Below are 22,403 nucleotides of genomic sequence, written 5' to 3'. Positions count from 1 at the left end.
GAGTCACAGATAGCCACAACAAAAATATTGTCAAAAAAATAAGCTTTTGGCAAAAATGGCCTTCATGGGAATTAGACAAAACACACACACCGTCATGTGGTCGTGTGTGTGTGTGTGTGTGTGTGTGTGTGTGTGTGTGTGTGTGTGTGTGAGTGCGTGTGAAATGTATTTGCATGAGTGTGTATGTGTATGTTGTCTTATTCTGAAGAATGCCTTTCTTGGCCAAAAGTTTACTTGTTTGACAGTCTTTTTGTTGTGCCTATCTGCAACTCAGCATCTTCACACTATGATGAGATGCCGTAAATGATAATCTACAGAAAACGTAACTTCTAACATTATACTTGCAAAAGATGGTAAAGTATAATTTATTTATTTTTGGAGAGAGGGAGATAAGGAGGGAGGGGGGAGGGGGGACGGGGGAAGGGGGGAGGGAGGAGAGGAAGAGAGGGGGGGGGAGGGCGGGAGGGAAATAACAGATCAAATGTGGTGATGAGAAAACAAATTAGTGAACATCTTTACAAAATTAAATTGGGGGTGGCAGTAGCAATCAGAAATATGAGAAGGCAAAATGCTATATATTCAGATCAATTAATTAGTAAATAAACTAAATACTTCACTTAACCAAAATTGAAGGAAGGCTACTGTTCACCCACAGCTGACTATTGGACAGTTCATGAACACATACAGAATCACTGAAAATTTCACTATCTTCCAAGCAAGGTGTCAGTCTAAAACTTCCTGATAGATAAGACTGCCTGGTACACTCATAAGAACCAAGGCAACGCTGTTTAATGAATGGTTGCTCAAAATGAGTTGTGTGGGAGGAAAGGAAATGTATCACACAATGGAGAAGGAAAAGGTGGAAGCACGAAGATTGGAGTTCCCATACCGTGAGGTCTGCGCCCAACAGAGATAGTTTAGACACTGGAAACCAGAGTTAGGAGCTGGGTGCCATTACCACCACCATCATCCACCATGGCGGCTGCATGGATAGCAATAGAAGTGGAATGATCGAGGGGTAACAGCCAGCTTATAAAGGATACTGACAGATGTCAAGCAGCAGTCATCAGGGACCACCTGAAGACAGCAACAAATATGTTTGCCAAAATAGTGTGGAGTAATTACAATGTTACCCAGCTGGACACCTGAGAATTCTACAAGATAGAAATATGCCAGGAAAACATCAGATCACACATAAGAGTTGGTAGTCTAATTTGACAATACAACCCTGTATGTTTCAGTGTTTCTTTCACTTCTCCCTGAGGTATTCATCCCTTCGTAATCCTCAAAAGATTACTAATTTAATCACCAAAAAGTTACTTTCCAGCAGTAATGTAGCAGCCTTCACTGTTAGCTTGGAATATAGGTAATGTTTTAACTGGCAATGTTAGATTTACTAGTATCTTTATGCAACGAAGTGTACCAAAAATGATGCAATTTGGAGAGAACTTTAACGTGGTGCATCATTTAAACTGAATATTTTTGTAGCACACAAGTATAAATGTGAAAAATCGTTGAGAGGTCATGTGGTGTTATTTCAGAGATTACAAACTCGAGTCAAATTTACAAAGACCTTCACAGTGTAAGTCCACTTATCAGTATAACATTGCACCATCCGATGCAGAGCAGCTGGAGATTTGTTGGCTTACTTCATTTTTGTTTATTGTTTCTAGGCTGTCTCATCCTTTACTTCCTTTCGATTAGAAATTTTTGTCTCCTTTTGATTCTGCAGTTACTTTGCTTTCTTCTATTTCTTTTGATTATTTGTACCTCGTCACTTGCTTCTTTGCTTCTTACTTTATTTTCCTTTGTTTGTTGCTTGTTTTTGTCTCAACTATGCTTCCTGATTGTCTCTGCATACATCATGTCTAAACTATCAACTGCTCTCTCTCTCTCAAACAAATTTTCTAGTCTATACTGTTATTAGACTTTCATTATTGTTCTCTTCTCCTTCTGTCCTACTCTCACTCCAAAGAAATGAAGTCACTTTCCAATGTAATACACTACCTGGCAAAAAAAGGGAAGCACCCAGAACGGGAGGAAGAAATGAAATGAAACTTCACAGGGTGAGAGTATATTTGATGTTTTGCAGTGATTACAAAACTGGGTCAAATTTACAAAGTACTCAGCAGTATGATCTAACTTATCACTATGATGATGCACCTCCTTTGGCCCAAGTGCAGGCACTGATTCGGTTGGGAATAGTGTCTTGAAACTGTTGTATCCTATCCTGGGGCACGCTAGCCCACAACTGGGTTACTATAAACCCATTGTATCCTCTTCTGAAGCAAGCTGACCCACAACTGTTGTTAACTAATCACACATCCTGGCAGTAGGATACAGTTGACGTCCAAGCTGGTCCCACACATTATCAGGACAGGTATGGGGATCTCGCTAGCCATGGGAGTATTTCAGCAACATGCAGACAGTCCAGAGACATATGCCATGTGTTGATGAGCATTGTCCTGTTGAAAAATTGCACCCCTGTACAGTCACGCGGTGACACCTGAGGCTGCAGGATGTCCATCATGTCCATCACATGTCCCTCAATCACTACTATCTATGACCTGGAGTCATACTCAATGGCAACCAACACCACGACACCAGGAGACTACTGCTGCACCTCTCCAAAACATTGGAAGAATAAGACCTCTCCTGAGGTCGCCGTCATTCTCACCAATGATGGTGCAAGATGACACAGAGTGTTATAGGGTGTCCATTACTTGTTCTTGGATGGAGAGGGCAGATGTGAAGGGGTTATGATGTGCACAATACAGACATGGTTGGCCAGAACCTTGATGGCGAGTATAGTTGCCCTCAGATTCCCACGCAGACAACAACATGCCACCATCACATCTTACTGTCCCACAAATCTGGATACTGCAGATTTAAGCAGTCGGCAAAATAGAGAACCACAATAAGGTCTCTTTCACACTCTGTCAGGTGCCAATAGCGACTATGTGGCACCTCTGTGTCCTCTACAGTGATTACATAACAGTAGACACTGTTCATGTCCCTTATATGTCCTTTTTGGCCTTGTAACAACACTAAACATGAACAACACTAATGTACTCTGGTGGCAACTCTACCTGTCACAGAAAATTGTAACTCCAATAATTTGCACACTCACTAATGGTGTGTGTGTGTGTGTGTGTGTGTGTGTGTGTGTGTGTGTGTGTGTGTGTATAAAATTACATTGACATCCAACCACATGTTCTGTAGTGCTTCATTTTTTTGTCAGGCGGTATACATTTCCAATTTTTTAAACACTGAGGAATGTTCCATAAAAATATTTTCTCACTATTTTTTGTGCATATTTTCTATTATCTGAAATGCGCTTTTTTATCCTTATCAGATTGACTGTTGTATTTCTATGCCTAATTTTCGAATACAAACTCCTTTACACTGAGAATAGCACATATATTCTCCACAAGTCAACAAATTTCATTGATTAAGAAATAGGTGATGGTGGGAAGAGAAAGTAAATCGAAATTCACAACTGACTGAGTTTTATGACACACAAAATTATTCATTTATCCATAACATTTGTAGACGAGTTACAAGGCTGAGGAGTTAATCACTTGAGGAAATAATAGCAACCAATAAGCACAAAATGATTTTTTGTGATAGGGGACTGTTAAAAATTGCAAGGTTTTTAATAATGATTCGCTTGGATGTGCAGCACACACTTCTGACAACTTGTTTTCGGATCTTCAGTATGTGCAATGTATTGCAAGAACTTCCCCAGAAAACATTGTCATACCTAATAACTGACAAAAATATCTGCGGTATTTAATTTTCCTTGTATCCATACCAGTGGTTCCAGATAAGGTTTCTACAGTAAATGAAAAGGTATATTATTTACCTGTAAGATATTCAACACGCAAATTCCAACTTAAATTCCTATCTAGATTTAGCTGTAGAAATTTGATACATTTCACTTCTGCTAAGTCATTATCTTTATAACTTATTTTTAGTTTCCTGACATTTTGACTGATGTGTCTTGAACTGTGCCATAGATGACTTTGAGAAGTTCCGAGATAATGTGCATAGTTTGAACCATTTTTCTAAGCTACAAGTGTATTAATGACACAGTTAGGGATTTTTTTCTGCTTCACAATTTTCAGTTAACGCAGATGTATCATCTGCAAACAGAATAAGTGGAGTGTTGCCATCGATGGGCAAGTTATGCACATAGAACAAGACTGAGACTGCAGCCACCAGGGATACCTTATGTCACTGTTCATTTTGAAGAGTAATTTGCTGTGTTTGAGGAGATGATTACTCTCTGCCTTCTGTTACATGGGTATGGTGTAATCCACTGCCTCACACTTTCCCTAATTCAACACTTATCTAGTTTGCGGATCAGTGACACATTTTACATGGTTGAAGGCTTTTGTGAGGTAACAGCAGTTATTTCTTGCTGGAAGCCAAACTGGTTTTCAAAATAATCTGCTGCATTACAATAGAATTTCATATTTAGATAGTGGTTACTTTGCCGAACTTATTTGATACGGCAGAAATAAGAGAGATACAGTGATAATTTACACATGTTCTTAAACACTTCCTTAATGAGTGGCTTCATTTCTGTATGCTTTAATACATGCGAGAGACAATCTCATTCAAAAAATGTATTTATTAATGCAGCTAGCAAACGATTTACCATTTAGGGTATCCCTTCCCAGCCTGCAAATAACCTTTGTAATAACATCAAACCCAAAGGGATTTACTTTTTTCTGGCAAACAGCTATACTGACATCACCTGGTTTCAGAATATTTATGAAACATTCAGCAAAACACTCCGACATTTGTGCAGGGTTCACAGTGATATAATTTTCAAGTTTAATTTTAGAAATTTCGGAGTTTCAGACTATAATGACCAATTCAGGTTTAACAATGGACCACACTGCTTTTCATTTATTTATATGCCTTAAATTTAGCCTACTGTTTGATATCTGATTTGCTGCTTTCACAACATTCTTAAATGCAATTTTAAAATAGTTAACATATTCAGTGAATGCAATATCTTTGTTATACTTTATTTTATTACATAGCTGCTTTTGTCAAGCACTATATATTTTTATGCATTTAGTGATCCATTCTAATTTACTTGTCACTTTGCTACAGTAGGTTTTAGGTGAAAAGTTTTCATTGAACACCTCTAGAAAATTGCTTAGGAATGTACCAAAAGTTGCACTAATTGAAATATTATTGTCACAGAGCAATTCCATATTCTTTAACCTGTCATGCAACATGTTTAAATTTATTTTCCTGAAGGCTCAGCGATCATCATGTGTGTAAAGTATGTGTGAATTTGTATGAAAGCTACTGACACTTTACCTATTACATAAAAATAAAAATAGTTTGTAATTATCACAGTCAAGCTTTTACAAGTGCTTGGAAGACATCCCAGGAGTTTTCCCTGTCAAATGTGGCTACAATATGAAGTGCCTGCCTACTGAACTTTACGCTAGAAATTGACATAATTGAAATCCGTCCATTAAGATTACTGGGATTCTGAAACAAGTCTAAAAATGGATCACATTCATTGGTAGCTAACCTTTCTCTTTATTCTTGGTTATGTCCCTCTGGACAGCGATACATACATGCATTTTCTACCTTGTCAATACACTTGTTGACACTACACGACTACACAGCAAGTATACAAGAGTTGAATTTAGCCTTTTCTTTAAATTAATGTGGTTCAGGGTCTTGTGTCACCATTTCAGTTTTACCCCACTTCAGCAGCTTACATGCTGTGTGTCTTCAACTTGACTATTGAGTATGGACCACTGTAATCAACATATGTGGACTGTAGGGTAGTGGTTGTATTTTACAACACTGAAGAGAATGGCAAAAAGTAAAATTCAGCACTAACACACAATCTAACAGCACTATCTTGTCAACTCTGTGATAATTATGCACTGACTCCATAACAACTGCAGAGAGATTTGGAACCAAACCCGCAACACTGGTACACAAAGTCTGGTAATTAGGAATCATAGTCCATAACATCGTCACCTCTTTTGGCCACATACTAGCAATGAAAATTTCTTCCACGGCTAGGATTCATATGGGATATCTAATTCTGGGTGCCACAAATTGGGAATATTTTACAAGAAGTTGAGTGTAGTGGATCACTGGTCCAATGGATGGAATTCTGAAGGCATTACCAATTTGAGATAACAATTTATCACTATTAATTCACAACAGATATTACTGAAAATTCCCAAAATGTTGTCACTGGTGATTGTTACACTTACCTTTCAGCAGCAAATGAAAATTCTAATAGTTTTTCAAATAGAAGTTTCATCACACGTGCCTGGATGCAATCAACTGTCAGCAACAGTTGTAGCAGACTAGCTTGAACATTTCCTCTTGTGGTTTCACAGTCCTCCGTAGTCTTAAAACAAAACAAAAAAGAGAAAGAAACATTTCACTATTAGAATTTTCAGTCTTTATAACAAACAGCAGCACCTAGTCACCAGAAACAAAAATTGGAACATCTGAGAAATGGTAGACTGACACAAATTTAAAAGTATAGCTGCAATAACACAAATTTAAAACTATTGCTTCATGAAACTTCCTGTCACCCACCAAGCAGTAATTTGAGTGCAGTTTTTAAACATCAATAATATGGAATAATGTCCATATAATTAACACACTCTCAAATAGTAAGTATTTTAATATTTGTGATTCATAAAACTCAATAAAATTAAATTTTAATGCCATGTTAAAACCACAGAATTCCCTGAGATTTTATGAAATTTCTGAAACTCTCTAAGAGTTCCCTGATTTTCAAGGTACAGTGTAATTTCTGAGAATTCCATGTTTTCCAGAAGAATCGTCGCCTGGTGATGATGGAACTTCATATTCTACATAAAGTTCCAAAGCTTGTCACAAACTGTTTAAATCTCTGTGACATTCAATCAGCTCCAGCTGTTCTTGTTTGGGCATCTAGTGAATAGGCATTATTCTTTTGTCATCAATATAGTTAGCATTTTTTCATTTTACTTTATTTTGTGTAACAACTGTAACAAATAAGTGACATAACATAAGAGAAAGTTACATAACAAATGCAGTATTTCTCTAGAATTCTAAAATACAGAATGGATGTATACTTCACATTTCAGGATAAATCTCTCATGCTTTGACATCAGTAATGAGAAAACTACAATAACAAAAATATTACTGTATTTTCATTTGCTCAGTTAATTATTTACGCCCAGCATATGTATGATTATAAAAATAGAAATGCCAATGTTTTGGAATGTAGTATCAATGTGACGGCATAATGCACATCAGTTGTTTTGAAACCGTCTTTTTTATTAATTTTTCTTCAGTTTTGTGGTACCTTACATAACGAATCTACTCAGTCACAGAAAAAAATCACTACATAATTCATAAAATGATGACAGTTAAATTTAGAAGCTGAAACAAGAAAACACAAGATCTGCAGCAGCATATACAAACAAATAACACAGCAAAAGATGCCAAACTACTGTGAAGATCTTTTGCGCACAATAAAAGAGTGCCACAAGAAAGCATTTCAATTTAAATTTGAAAATCTTTGAAATCTCTCATATTTTTCAGAAGTGGAGATGAAACGATGAAAATGAAATCTGCAGAATAGTGCTCACTGTTTTGTACTATAGTTGATAAAATGTTACAGGACTGCAAATTGATTTTCTGCCAAGTGTTCGCTCAGAGAATGTAGCAGTTGATGTTGAATGAGTCTGTATCATTAGCCACAAATACCATGATGGAGTATACATACAGGGACAGAAGAGCTAGTATTCTAGGTTACTTGAATAATGACCTGCACAAAGATAGTGAGTTGACATCACAGACTGTTCTGGCCATCAGTTTTTGGGCTAAGAATATTTTTTGTGAATGCATGTAGTTGCCCCAACCACGTAAGATAATAGAATAAAAATAGACAAGCGTTAGAGCTACAGCAGAGACACCAACATTCAGTGTCTACACAAAATCATAAATGTGATATGATCAAGAGAGTTTTTTGCCTATCTCATAGCCTATGAATTTAAAATGTTTTACTACACAGGTTATTTGAAAGTACTGACATTTATATAAGTATTAAGCGAAGAACTCAGATTGTTTTCAGTACACATATATTTAGTAGTGCCGTATCTACTCAGTAAATTAAACGTTTTAAGTTATACCTATTTTTTTCAAAATGCATAAAGTCAATATCACGCATACACAATCTTATGCCTAATTTTTTGGGTACAGAAGTGCAACACACTAATATATTAATAGTATACATGTACATTTGTGTTCCACATGACTTTAGTGACTCTTGTGATGTATAGTTAACAGAATATTACTGCTATTGCCTAGATAAATTTAATTAAAATATTGAAAACAACTGTGAGCAAGAAGTGTTTGAACTACAGTAGGAAAGTTAGTTCTTGGGTTCTATGCAGCTGTTGTGAGACAGTTGCATCGGGGGAATATAGTTACATGGGAATTGGGGAAGTAAATGGGTCTCTTCCATGGCATTGCAGAGTATGTTTTAGGGATAGGAAAATAACTGAACACAAAGGGAAGATTAGAGCCCTTAAGGCTAAACTGGTTAGTGCTACGTAGATACTGATGAGATTAAGGGGAGAGAAGGGTGAAGGCACGAGGGAAGTGGTAACAGGGAACAGGGGTCCACAGAAAGAGAACAGTATCTGACAGTTTCATCATTGGAAAGAACAACAAATTTCCCTTGCTACATCAGTTAACTAAGGAAGAAGTTCAAGGAGATGTAAGTGTAGTCAGTACTCAACAAACTTTCACCAGGAAACCAACTGTTTCAAGAAAAGTAGAAAGTAAGAGGAAAGTTCAGTTGTTAGGTAGTAGCCATGGAAGAGGTGTGGGCCATATATTGTGCAAAAAATTTGGTGACAGGTAGCAGGTCAAGCCCAGTGCATGTATTAGCCATGTGATAGAGGATGAAGGATCATTGCGCACGGGTTTTACTAATCAAGACCATGTTCTGATAGTGAGTGGAATGGGAAACAGTACTGATAGGTATCAGGGCTACAATATTTGAGTGTGATCTTGTAAAAGCAGCATCTGCAACAAACTATGCAAACGCTGGCTTGGTTCCTGTTTCCATGTGGTATGGTTGATCCCAAATGAACAGCTCTGTCAGGAGGGTCAATATGGAGGTAGATCAGCTGCTTTGTCAGGCATAGGTTTGGTTCCTGTTGATGGTATTGGTATCTGGGACTTCACAAGACATGACCTGCATCTCAATAGGAAACGGAAGGGTAAATTGGCTGGGATTATAGTAAAATCTTTAAGGGGAGGCACTGAAACTCATGGGAGTAGCTCTTTTTTGGCTAAGATCAGTGTCCAATGATTCAATATTGAATGAATTTAAGCTTAATGAGAAGCTCAGGCAGACAGGTACTAGAGATGTTAAAATATCACAAGATTTTAAAAAAATTACAGTGAAAAATGATATTAGTACATCACAAGATTCTAATAAAAGCAGAGTGAAAAATAATGGTGGTATATTGCATCAGAATATCAGGGGATTAAAAAACAAAGTAGATGAGCTTATTTTTTGTTTAGAAGGTTTAGAAACTGAGTGTGTAATAGATGTACTATGCCTTCTGAACATCATATAGTCAACAGATTTGGAAAAGATAAATGTAGGTGGATATAAGATTTTAGCACATGTAAGTACAGGCAGTATGGAGAGAGGAGTAGTTGTCATATCTGTTAAAATTTATCATAGTGTGAAAAATTTACAAACTAAACAATTTCGTGTGGAGCAACATACAGAAGCATGCACGTGTGAGCTCAAACCAAATAATAGTACTTTTATAATAGTAGCTGATTATAGGTTCCCACTGGTACATTTTCAGCTATTTTTGAAAAACTTCGATTCTTTGTTGTTCTATTCACCATACAGGGGGAAGAAATTATTGTTTGTGAGGATTTCAATGAAGATTTTCTGAAAAAGTCCAATAGAAAGCTTGGCCTTGAAGTATTACCTGGCTCTTTCAATCTGACGTCAGTCAATTATTTTCCTACTCGGATGGTACAGGAAAGCAGCACACTGATAGATGATGTATATTATAGATCAAGATAAATTTAAGCAAATAAAAATTTTTCCTGTTACGGATGGTCTGTCTGCTCATGATGCACAGCTAGTTAACAGTATATGACATAGTGCCATAGACAATGCAAAACAGTCCTCCAAATTAGTGCACTCAATTAATGACTGAACAAGTGTAGATTTTAAGGAAAGTCTGCAACAGTTAGACTGGGATGAGATGTACACGAAACCTGATGCTGATTTAAAATTTAACCAATTTCATGATACCTTTGTGAGTTTATTTGAAAACAGTTTTCCTATGAAAGCAGTGAAATTTAATTACAAGAAACAATCTAAAAAGCCTTGGCGTACTAAAGGGATAAAAATGTCTTGTAAACAGAAAAGGGAAATGCATATCATAGCTAGAAAAAATAATGATCCAGAAACAGTGAAACATCTTAAAAACTACTGCACTGTATTAAGAAAAGTTATTAAAAATTCCAGAAGTACGTGCATTATGTTTGAAATTAACACCTCTGATGATAAAATTAAAACAATTTGGAATATTGTTAAAAGGGTATTTCCCTGCAACCAACAGCACAAGAAGATTATATTTTTATCAAACTCAATGAAAAGTGTGTAAACAAAAAGTCAGAGGTAGAAAATATTTTTTGATAGGTTAATCATTTTGTAAGTGTTGTAGAAATGCAAGGCAGTACATAGAAGAGGCAATACCTATGGAACTTCATAAAATTGAAATTCAAGCCACCTCTCCTACTGAAATTAGGAAAATAACAAATTCACACAAAAGTAATAGCTTGCACGGAATTGATGGCATCTACAACAGAGTGCTAAAAGCTTGTTCCTAACAGATAAGTATGATTCTCAGCCATACATGTAGCAGCTCACTGAAACAGGGCATTTTTCCAGATGGACTGAAATATGCTACTGTTAAACTATTGCATAGAAAAGGGGATATGTCTGATGCTAACAACTACTGCCCAATCTCACTTCATCTACATCTACATCTACATTGATACTCCTCAAGCCACCCAACGGTGTGTGGCGGAGGGCACTTTACGTGCCAGTCATTACCTCCCTTTCCTGTTCCAGTCGCGTATGGTTCGCGGGAAGAACGACTGTCTGAAAGCCACCGTGCGCGCTCTAATCTCTCTAATTTTACATTCGTGATCTCCTCGGGAGGTATAAGTAGGGGGAAGCAATATATTCGATACCTCATCCAGAAACGCACCCTCTCAAAACCTGGCGAGCAAGCTACACCGCGATGCAGAGCGCCTCTCTTGCAGAGTCTGCCACTTGAGTTTGTTAAACATCTCCGTAACGCTATCACGGTTACCAAATAACCCTGTGACGAAACGCGCCGCTCTTCTTTGGATCTTTTCTATCTCCTCCGTCAACCCGATCTGGTACGGATCCCACACTGATGAGCAATACTCAAGTATAGGCCGAACGAGTGCTTTGTAAGCCACCTCCTTTGTTGATGGACTACATTTTCTAAGGACTCTCCCAATGAATCTCAATCTGGTACCCGCCTTACCAACAATTAATTTTATATGATCATTCCACTTCAAATCGTTCCGCACGCATACTCCCAGATATTTTACAGAAGTAACTGCTTCCAGTGTTTGTTCCGCTATCATATAATCATACAATAAAGGATCCTTCTTTCTATGTATTCGCAATACATTACATTTGTCTATGTTAAGGATCAGTTGCCACTCCCTGCACCAAGTGCCTACCCGCTGCAGATCTTCCTGCATTTCACTACAATTTTCTAATGCTGCAACTTCTCTGTATACTACAGCATCATCCGCGAAAAGCCGCATGGAACTTCCGACACTATCTACTAAGTCATTTATATATATTGTGAAAAGTAATGGTCCCATAACACTCCCCTGTGGCACACCAGAGGTTACTTTAACGTCTGTAGACGTCTCTCCATTGATAACAACATGCTGTGTTCTGTTTGCTAAAAACTCTTCAATCCAGCCACACAGCTGGTCTGATATTCCATAGGCTCTTACTTTGTTTATCAGGCGACAGTGCGGAACTGTATCGAACGCCTTCCGGAAGTCAAGAAAGATAGCATCTACCTGGGAGCCTGTATCTAATATTTTCTGGGTCTCATGAACAAATAAGGCGAGCTGGGTCTCACACGATCGCTGTTTCCGGAATCCATGTTGATTCCTACATAGTAGATTCTGGGTTTCCAGAAATGACATGATACGCAAGCAAAAAACATGTTCTAAAATTCTACAAGAGATCGACGTAAGAGATATAGGTCTATAGTTTTGCGCATCTGCTCGACGACCCTTCTTGAAGACTGGGACTATCTGTGCTCTTTTCCAATCATTTGGAACCCTCCGTTCCTCTAGAGACTTGCGGTACACGGCTGTTAGAAGGGGGGCAAGTTCTTTCGCGTACTCTGTGTGTAGAATCGAATTGGTATCCCGTCAGGTCCAGTGGACTTTCCTCTATTGAATGATTCCAGTTGCTTTTCTATTCCTTGGACACTTATTTCGATGTCAGCCATTTTTTCGTTTGTGCGAGGATTTAGAGAAGGAACTGCAGTGCGGTCTTCCTCTGTGAAACAGCTTTGGAAAAAGGTGTTTAGTATTTCAGCTTTACGCGTGTCATCCTCTGTTTCAATGCCATCATCATCCCGTAGTGTCTGGATATGCTGTTTCGAGCCACTTACTGATTTAACGTAAGACCAGAACTTCCTAGGATTTTCTGTCAAGTCGGTACATAGAATTTCACTTTCGAATTCAATGAACGCTTCACGCATAGCCCTCCTTACGCTAACTTTGACATCGTTTAGCTTCTGTTTGTCTGAGAGGTTTTGGCTGCGTTTAAACTTGGAGTGGAGCTCTCTTTGCTTTCGCAGTAGTTTCCTAACTTTGTTGTTGTACCACGGTGGGTTTTTCCCGTCCCTCACAGTTTTACTCGGCACGTACCTGTCTAAAACGCATTTTACTATTGCCTTGAACTATTTCCATAAACACTCAACATTGTCAGTGTCGGAACAGAAATTTTCGTTTTGATCTGTTAGGTAGTTATGGAGCCCCTTAGGAAAATAGCGGGTAGGTCGGGGAAGAATGCCAGTGTGCACTCGGTGTGCTTGCCGGGGGGTCTCGTCCGTAATGTGGAAGAGGCCCTTCCGGCAGCTATTGAACGCACTGGGTGTGACCGGCTGCAGATAGTAGCACATGTCGGAACGAATGACGCCTGCCGCTTGGGTTCTGAGGCCATCCTTGGTTCCTTCCGGCGGCTGGCTGATTTGGTGAAGGCAACCAGCATCGCACGCGGAGTGCAAGCTGAGCTTAATATCTGCAGCATAGTGCCCAGAGTCGATCGCGGTCCTCTGGTTTGGAGCCGTGTGGAGGGTCTAAACCAGAGGCTCAGACGACTCTGCGACTATAATGGTTGCAAATTCATCGACCTCCGTTATTGGGTGGAGAACTGTAGGGCCCCCCTAGACAGGTCAGGCGTGCACTACACACCGGAAGCAGCTACTAGGGTAGCAGAGTACGTGTGGCATGCACACGGGGGTTTTTTAGGTTAGAGGGACCCCCCCCTTGGGCGAAACGATAAAATACCCGACGGCTTACCAGAGAGGACATTATCATCGTTGATAAAGAACGTCCGTCCTCAGAGACCAAAAACAGGAAAAGTTAACGTAATATTGGTAAACTGCAGGAGTATCCAGGGCAAGGTTCCTGAATTAGTATCTCTTATTGAAGGAAATAGTGCGCATATAGTATTAGGAACGGAAAGTTGGTTAAAACCGGAAGTGAACAGTAACGAAATCCTAAACACAGAATGGAATATATACCGCAAGGATAGGATAAACGCCAATGGTGGAGGAGTATTTATAGCAGTAAAGAATTCAATAATATCCAGTGAAGTTATTAGCGAATGCGAATGTGAAATAATCTGGGTTAAGTTAAGTATCAAAGGTGGGTCAGATATGATAGTCGGATGCTTCTATAGACCACCTGCATCAGCAACCGTAGTAGTTGAGCGCCTCAGAGATAACCTGCAGAACGTCGTGAAGAAGTTTCGTGATCATACTATTGTAATAGGGGGAGACTTCAATCTACCAGGTATAGAATGGGATAGTCACACAATCAGAACTGGAGCCAGGGACAGAGACTCTTGTGACATTATCCTGACTGCCTTGTCCGAGAATTACTTCGAGCAGATAGTTAGAGAACCAACTCGTGAAGCTAACGTTTTAGACCTCATAGCAACAAATAGACCGGAACTTTTCGACGCCGTGAATGTAGAAGAGGGTATCAGTGATCATAAGTCAGTGGTTGCATCAATGACTACAAGTGTAATAAGAAATGCCAAGAAAGGAAGGAAAATATATTTGCTTAACAAGAGTGATAGGGCACAAATCGCAGAATATCTGAGTGACCACCATCAAACGTTCATTTCTGAGGAAGAGGATGTGGAACAAAAATGGAAAAAATTCAGGAACATCGTCCAGTACGCCTTAGATAAGTTCGTACCGACTAAGGTCCAAAGCGAGGGGAAAGATCCACCGTGGTATAACAATCATGTACGAAAGGTACTACGGAAACAAAGAAAGCTTCATCATAGGTTTAAGAGTAGTCGAATCATAGCTGATAAGGAAAAGCTGAACGAAGCGAAAAAGAGCGTAAAGAGAGCAATGAGAGAAGCATTCAACGAATTCGAACATAAAACATTGGCAAACAATCTAAACAAGAACCCTAAAAAGTTTTGGTCATATGTAAAATCGGTAAGCGGATCTAAATCCCCTATTCAGTCAGTCGTTGACCACGATGGCACCGAAACAGAGGACGACCGAAGAAAGGCAGAAATACTGAATTCAGTGTTCCGAAACTGTTTCACTGCGGAAAATCGTAACACGGTCCCTGACTTCAGCCGTCGCACGGACGCCAAAATGGAAAATATTGAAATAAACGATATCGGAATTGAAAAACAACTGCTATCACTTAGTAGCGGAAAAGCATCCGGACCAGACGAGATACCCTTAAGATTCTACAGTGATTATGCTAAAGAACTTGCCCCCTTTCTATCAGCAATTTATCGTAGATCGCTGGAAGAACGTAAAGTACCTAGCGACTGGAAGAAAGCGCAGGTCGTTCCCATTTTCAAGAAGGGTCATAAATCAGATGCGAATAATTATAGGCCTATTTCGCTTACGTCAATCTGTTGTAGAATAATGGAACATGTTTTGTGTTCTCGTATTATGACGTTCTTAGATAATACAGATCTCCTTCATCATAACCAACATGGATTCCGCAAACAGAGATCATGTGAAACTCAGCTCGCCCTATTTGCCCAAGAAATTCACAGTGCCGTAGACACTGGCGAGCAGATTGATGCCGTATTCCTGGACTTCAGGAAGGCATTTGATACGGTTCCGCACTTACGTTTAGTGAAAAAAATACGAGCTTACGGAATATCGGACCAGGTTTGTGATTGGATTCAGGATTTCCTAGAAGAAAGAACACAACATGTCATTCGTAACGGTTCAAAATCTGCAGATGTAGAGGTAATTTCGGGAGTACCGCAGGGAAGCGTGATAGGACCTTTATTGTTTACAATATACATAAATGACTTAGTTGACAACATCGGTAGCTCCGTGAGGCTATTTGCAGATGACACGGTTGTCTACAAGAAAGTAGCAACATCAGAAGACTCGTACGTACTCCAGGAGGACCTGCAGAGGATTAATGCATGGTGCGACAGCTGGCAGCTTTCCCTAAACGTAGATAAATGTAATATAATGCGCATACATAGGGGCAGAAATCCATTCCAGTATGATTATGCCATAGGTGGTAAATCATTGGAAGCGGTAACGACTGTAAAATACTTAGGAGTTACTATCCGGAGCGATCTGAAGTGGAATGATCACATAAAACAAATAGTGGGAAAAGCAGGCGCCAGGTTGAGATTCATAGGAAGAATTCTAAGAAAATGTGACTCATCGACGAAAGAAGTAGCTTACAAAACGCTTGTTCGTCCGATTCTTGAGTATTGCTCATCAGTATGGGACCCTTACCAGGTTGGATTAATAGAAGAGATAGACATGATCCAGCGAAAAGCAGCGCGATTCGTCATGGGGACATTTAGTCAGCGCGAGAGCGTTACGGAGATGCTGAACAAGCTCCAGTGGCGGACACTTCAAGAAAGGCGTTACGCAATACGGAGAGGTTTATTATCGAAATTACGAGAGAGCACATTCCGGGAAGAGATGGGCAACATATTACTACCGCCCACATATATCTCGCATAATGATCACAACGAAAAGATCCGAGAAATTAGAGCAAATACGGAGACTTACAAGCAGTCGTTCTTCCCACGCACAATTCGTGAATGGAACAGGGAAGGGGGGATCAGATAGTGGTACAATAAGTACCCTCCGCCACACACCGTAAGGTGGCTCGCGGAGTATAGATGTAGATGTAGATGTAGTCTGAAATCTGCCTTCTATTACTCTTGCTAAACAGATAAACCTTCCTCCCTTTTTTTATATTCCTATTAACTTCCATATTCAGGGATGCTGCAACGGCCTTATGATCACTGATTCCCTGTTCTGTACATACAGAGTCGAAAAGTTCGGGTCTGTTTGTTATCAGTAGGTCCAAGATGTTATCTCCACGAGTCGGTTCTCTTCTGACAGGTTTATTCAACATTCTTGAAAAAGTAATGTATTCAAGAGTAGCATCACATATTTGCAAAAATAAAGTACTAACAAAACGTCAATTTGAATTTCAGAAAGATTTTTCAATATAAAACGCTATATATGCTTTCACTGACTACATGTTAATGCCCTGAATAACTGAACATCACCAATTGGGATATTTTGTAATCTGTCAAAGGCTTTTGACTGTGTGAATCATGAAATTGTTCTAGACAAGCTTAAGTATTGTGGTACGAGTGGAAAGGTGCACAAAAGGTTCAATTCATATTTAACTGGGAAAATGTAGAAAGTTGAATTTAAGAGAACAGGCAGTCTGCAAAAATCAACAGAGTCCTCTAACTGGGTAGGTACCAAGAATGGTGTCCCACAGGGTTCAGTACTGGGTCCCTCATTGTTCTTAATATATATTAATGACTTGCCACTCTATATTCATTAATATGCAAAACAAGTTCTTTTTGATGATGTTACAAGTATAGTAATCATATCCAATAAACAAGAATCAGGTGAGGAAATTGCAAATAATGTCTTTCGGAAAATTATTATGTGGTTCTCTGAAAATGGATTCTCAATAAACTTTGAAAAAACACAGTACATACAATTCTGTATAGTAAATGCCAAAACACCACTGATAAATATAGACTTTAAATAGAAGTATGTCACTAAGGCAGAATATTCAAAATGTCGGGGTATGTGCACTAATGAAAAATTGAATTAGAAGAAACACACTGATGATCTGCTGAAATGGTTATGTTCAGCTACTTATGCCTTTAGGGTTATTGCAAACTCGTTTCTTATGTCTTCCAATGTATTCTGTAGCTCATCCATATCTTCATTGATTTCTGTAATCCAATTAATGTTGCACTTACTATTCCACAATTGTTCTATTATTCTCCTGATGATCCTGTTCTCTGGTGTTCTGATTAGATGTCCAAAAAATGAAATGTGTTTCTTCCTGAATGTACTCATTATCGGTTCTATTTCCTTGTAGACAGTTTCATTTGTAGCTACTCTCCAGTGTCCATCTTTCTGGTACGATTTGTTGATGCACGTTCTGATGATTTTTCTCTCTGTTTTGAGTATTTTGTCTATTTGTGCAATGTTAGTTGTTTTGAAGATGGTTTCACTTGCATATGTTATTTCTGGTCGAGTGGCTGTTTTGTCGTGTTTTAATTTTGTTGCTATTGATAGGCTCTTTTTGTTGTAGGTGTTCTTGGTGATATATTGTGCTCTACTCAATTTGTTTATTCTGTTATGCCATGTTGGCTTTTCATTGAGGTTATATGTTATGATTTCTCCCAGATGTATATTGTATCAAGAAATCTTATGTTAAACTGACACGTTCCACATCATTACAAAATGTTGTACTCATGATCTATGCAACAGGTATTAATGTGCTATAATGTCTATCTGGAAACTGACAAAGGGGAACACTTACATATGGTGCAGTGATCATCACAATGTTACTTGACTTATCATCACATTCACATAAAGCTTCACTCTATGTACAGTGATTTATAATAGTTGATTAAATTTCCTCCTTGCTTAATTCCTACTACAGATGGACAGTGTGGTTGTAGCGGTGGTGGTGGTGGTGGTGGCAAGTTTACAGCAATGAACATCAATGTTTTAGCAGCCTTGCTAAAAATACATGAAGATAAATATTGATGTATTTTGTGTATGTGGTGCTCTACAGCTTCTAAGGAAGATGTGGCTGAGAGGAAGCTTTACTCAATGATTAGTTTCAATAACACTAACATGACCTGAGAGGGCATTATTGAGTCATTTTGTCTATATACATGGAGAGCATTTTGCCAACCAGTGGATACTAGCTAGTCGCCAATGTGGTGTCAAGTGATTAGTGTATGCTGGAACACCAGCACAACATGTTGTATGTTTCAATTGAGTGGTATATTATTTGTAACATTCATGTGTTCCTTGTCACTTTTTATAACAATTTAACGTAACATCAATATGTGACTTTCAGTGTTGTAAAGAGCATTTACATCTAATAATGTTACAATTCCTGATGGTGACAGCATAGTTCTGTCGAAACTGATAATAATATTGATATTATACACTGACGATGTCGTGACATGTAAATTGTTAAGCTTAACACTGTTGGAAACCAACAAGTGCACTACGAGATAGGAAATCAAAGACACAGTGCTGAGAATAGGCAAAAGTTGTAGTGCTTAGGTTACTGGATGTCAAAAGTACCGCTAGAGCTCTGTGAATTGCTCACATTCTGGATAGCTGTCGCAGGGGAGAAGTTTCACTTCAGAGAATTACCTGGTAACTCCATCCACCGTCTACACACTGTTGTAAGTTATCACAGTAGAAGATGGTGACAAAAAGGCACATCTAAGCAGATACAGCAATGTCAGTAGGTTTACACTGGTTAGAGAGCTATAACAGTGGTCCCCATTCACAAAAGGCCTCTGGCTGGAGCCAAGTGAAGTAAAACACTTGTTACTGGCCATACGATAAAGGGAGTGATGTTTAGCTTTCAGCTGAATGCTGCTGCTACCAAATTCTGAGTTTGTTAATGTTAAGTCCAAATACATCCCTACCCCTCAAGTATTAGAAAGGGAGAAATCTGTATGTGGTTTGGCAGAGGCACCCTGGATGTGCAGAGCCACTCATCAGATTTACTGAAGCCTGCAAAGTGTTGGTGGATAGGTGGGTCAACTGTAGGAAGGGAGAAATAGTGTGGCATTACACTACTTTTTTTTAATATTCAGACAGAGTTCTCAGTCAGATCGTTGGGATGCCAACTCTGTGTGATTCGCTGCCAGCCTCGGTAAGCAATTGGGGTGCTGCTCTCAAAGTTTCAACTTAAAATGCTGCTAGTTTTCGCTGATACTGTCAATGCTCTGTCCAAGAGCACAGGTACTGACTTCTGGTGCGCAACTAGTTGCACCCTTAGCTTTTTCTAATGTTTAGAATTAGCTGTCAGTATAGTCATTGGTTTGATTGCAAATAAACATTTTTAATCAGACCCTTGAGTATGCTTCAGTCTCCTACTGCGAGCATCCTATCAAGTCTTAAATTCCGCACCTCTCATAACAGGTACCTTGTGACAGTGCTTGGCACTACTGCAATCAACCAATCTGCCTTCACTGGAAGTTTTGCCTTTCTACATTTGCTCTTGACCACTTGGAAATTGTAGACTGACCTGTAACCCTGTCTTCCATTTATCATGTGTTAGGACACAATAATAAAAAGATTACTGGCGCTATGACATCAGTGGTACATAGTGATGCTCAAAAAATCATGTTGCAGGTGGCACAATGCTGCCACATGCAAAAGGAGTGGAATGAGCTCCTCTATCCCAGCTCAAAGTCTCACCTAAGAGCAGCTACATATACAGGATAAAGCATATGTAGTATTGGGAGACAAGCAGTTTTCCACGAATAATTCTAGCAAATCACCAAAAACTCCTGGTAAGAAACGATTAGTGTCCACTCTAGATATTTTGTTAGAAAACACTTTGAATCAGTTGCCTATCTGGGCCAAATTACTTTATATCACTGTTCTATTACTGCTTCAGATCTGTGTATGGAAACACCAATGGTTACTGCATTATTTCAAAATACATTCATACTAAAGAACAGTCCTATTTTCTAATAAACATATTAACTGTAGAACTCATTTTGTAATAGGCCTAAACCCTCTTTCCTCATTAACTTATGGCAGGAAATGGGAAAATGTGCATAATGATTAATAAAAGAGTAGGTCGTCTGTTGTAGGATCTATTGTCCTTTATTAAAATCATGCTATTAGCTAATTTTAACCATGAGCCATTATGAAGCACATTTGCTGTGTCATGTGTTACGACACATCGATATCTAATAATAACATGGCAAATATGCTCGATAATGGGTCACAGCTGAAATTACCTGATAGCACAAGTAAATATAGCCTAAAATGGGCAATTTATTCATTTATTAAACACTTAGAAGCTGTGGATCCCCACAGAAGCAAAATCTACATAATGATTGATGATTTCAACCAACATGGTAACTGAAGTCCAAAGGCCAATGTAAAAAAAGATTATGCAGAGTATGCAAAGGCTTTTCTGTGCTGGATGGAGGAGTATTGTCTCTTGGAAGAATGCACTGATGGGCCTACTACGGGCTTCAAGAAATGTAACTAACAAGGCCTAGCTACTTGCTAACTTTTTCTGGTTGAGAACTAGAGAGCCAGCAGGTTAAAAAGTTGTGATCAGTATAAAAAAATTTTAACAAGATATTTAAGGAGGAGACTCTTCCTTTCAGTTTTCGTTTGTTAAGGCATTAACAGTGACTATAAAATGACAAGGCTTTTTATTGAAGTTGGAATCTTTAGGTGAACGCAGAACTGAAAGCAAAATTACCAAATTATAACTGATTATCAAACATTACGAAACAAAACATATGTTGCACTGTGTAAGTGAAAGACAGTTCAATTACTAAAGTTTAAAAACTGCATTCTTATCTTTCAGACGTATGATGCTCTGTCGTCCTCTGCCTAATTTCACAGAGGAACTGCTAAAATTAAATCAGTTCTAACCTCAGTATCTGTTAAAGCTTTCTTCAAGTCTGCCTCATTGTTAATGAAGGTTTCCAAATTTTCCACGAATTCATCAATGTTGCTTGGGAATGAATGATGTTGTTGAAGTTTGTTCTTCAGTTTGTACGCAAAGACAGCTTGATCACATGCTGAAACAGACAATTACTGACTGTCACAAAAAAAGTATCAGCTTGGAGGCTATACAAGAACAATACTGTTAATTAAATGTCATTCTTGAACCACGGCTATTACAAACATCGCATACTTTGAGCTTGATAAAATATGCAACAAAATGATGTTAGGCGACGGGGCATTCAGTCTAAACTGTTGTCAGGGCATTATATGTACCATTTTTTCTGAAAGTTTGGTTAAAACACAGGTATGGGACGGGTTAGCTTATCAGTTAACTATTAACATGGTATCAAGGTCATTTCGTTGCAGCTGTTAACAACTGTTTAAAACAATAAATATTGCTTCTGTGATCGTCCACGATGTTAGGCATATTATGTCCACATTACGTACCTAAGCCGTTTGGTTTGTTTCCCACGCCAAATACGAAACCACACGATGACACTGTATCATCAAAATATGACTTAATTTGTTTTGACTTCTCCACAACAACTGAGGCTTGTTTGGGTAGAGGAGAACTCGAAGAATCTGACGACACGGTCCTTCGTTTTCTAGATTTGTACATTGTGATTACACAACAATCACACCATCAAATTCGATACTAGTCAACCAAACTTTACCGCCAAAAAGTCAAAACAATAACAAAACGAAACAGGCGCCACCAGAGATAGACTATCTCAAATCTCCAAAGTATAGTCACAGACTGTGGTATAGTCCTAGCGCGAAAGGTAATACAATGTGTAGCTGTGATCGTGGAGTGTGTTAGTAATGTTAAATACCATTTGCGAATTGTAAAATAGGAAAATAACTATTAATAAATTAGTTGAACAACAATGGTACAGTGACACTACGCTAATAATTTCCTCAGTTTGTTCGAACTACTTCATGTTTAGTGTCATGTAACAGTATTTGCACAGTATTTCAACGAGCTAATCTTTCTGTGGG

General features: G+C 38.6%; 1 protein-coding gene across 2 annotated transcripts in view; it reads right to left on the bottom strand.

Moving 5' to 3' along the window:
* The window catches only part of LOC124545166 (Fanconi anemia group D2 protein), a 207,201-nt gene extending 185,079 nt beyond the window's left edge, over positions 1-22,122 (bottom strand). Inside the window, exons 1-3 of one of the 2 annotated variants that reach the window (XM_047124001.1) lie at positions 21,852-22,122; positions 21,330-21,478; positions 6,264-6,403 (exon numbers count right to left, since the gene is read on the bottom strand). In XM_047124001.1, the coding sequence (XP_046979957.1) occupies positions 6,264-6,403; positions 21,330-21,478; positions 21,852-22,023 (461 nt within the window). In that variant the 5' untranslated portion in view covers positions 22,024-22,122. Of the gene's footprint in view, positions 1-6,263; positions 6,404-21,329; positions 21,479-21,594; positions 21,706-21,851 lie in introns of those variants that run through there. The other variant, XM_047124002.1, reaches the window with a different exon arrangement.
* Positions 22,123-22,403: the final 281 nt, after the last annotated feature.

Source organism: Schistocerca americana, chromosome 8 (assembly GCF_021461395.2).
Source record: "Schistocerca americana isolate TAMUIC-IGC-003095 chromosome 8, iqSchAmer2.1, whole genome shotgun sequence".
Classification (NCBI taxonomy): Eukaryota; Metazoa; Arthropoda; class Insecta; order Orthoptera; family Acrididae; genus Schistocerca; species Schistocerca americana.
This window is presented reverse-complemented; position numbering and strand designations above follow the sequence as displayed.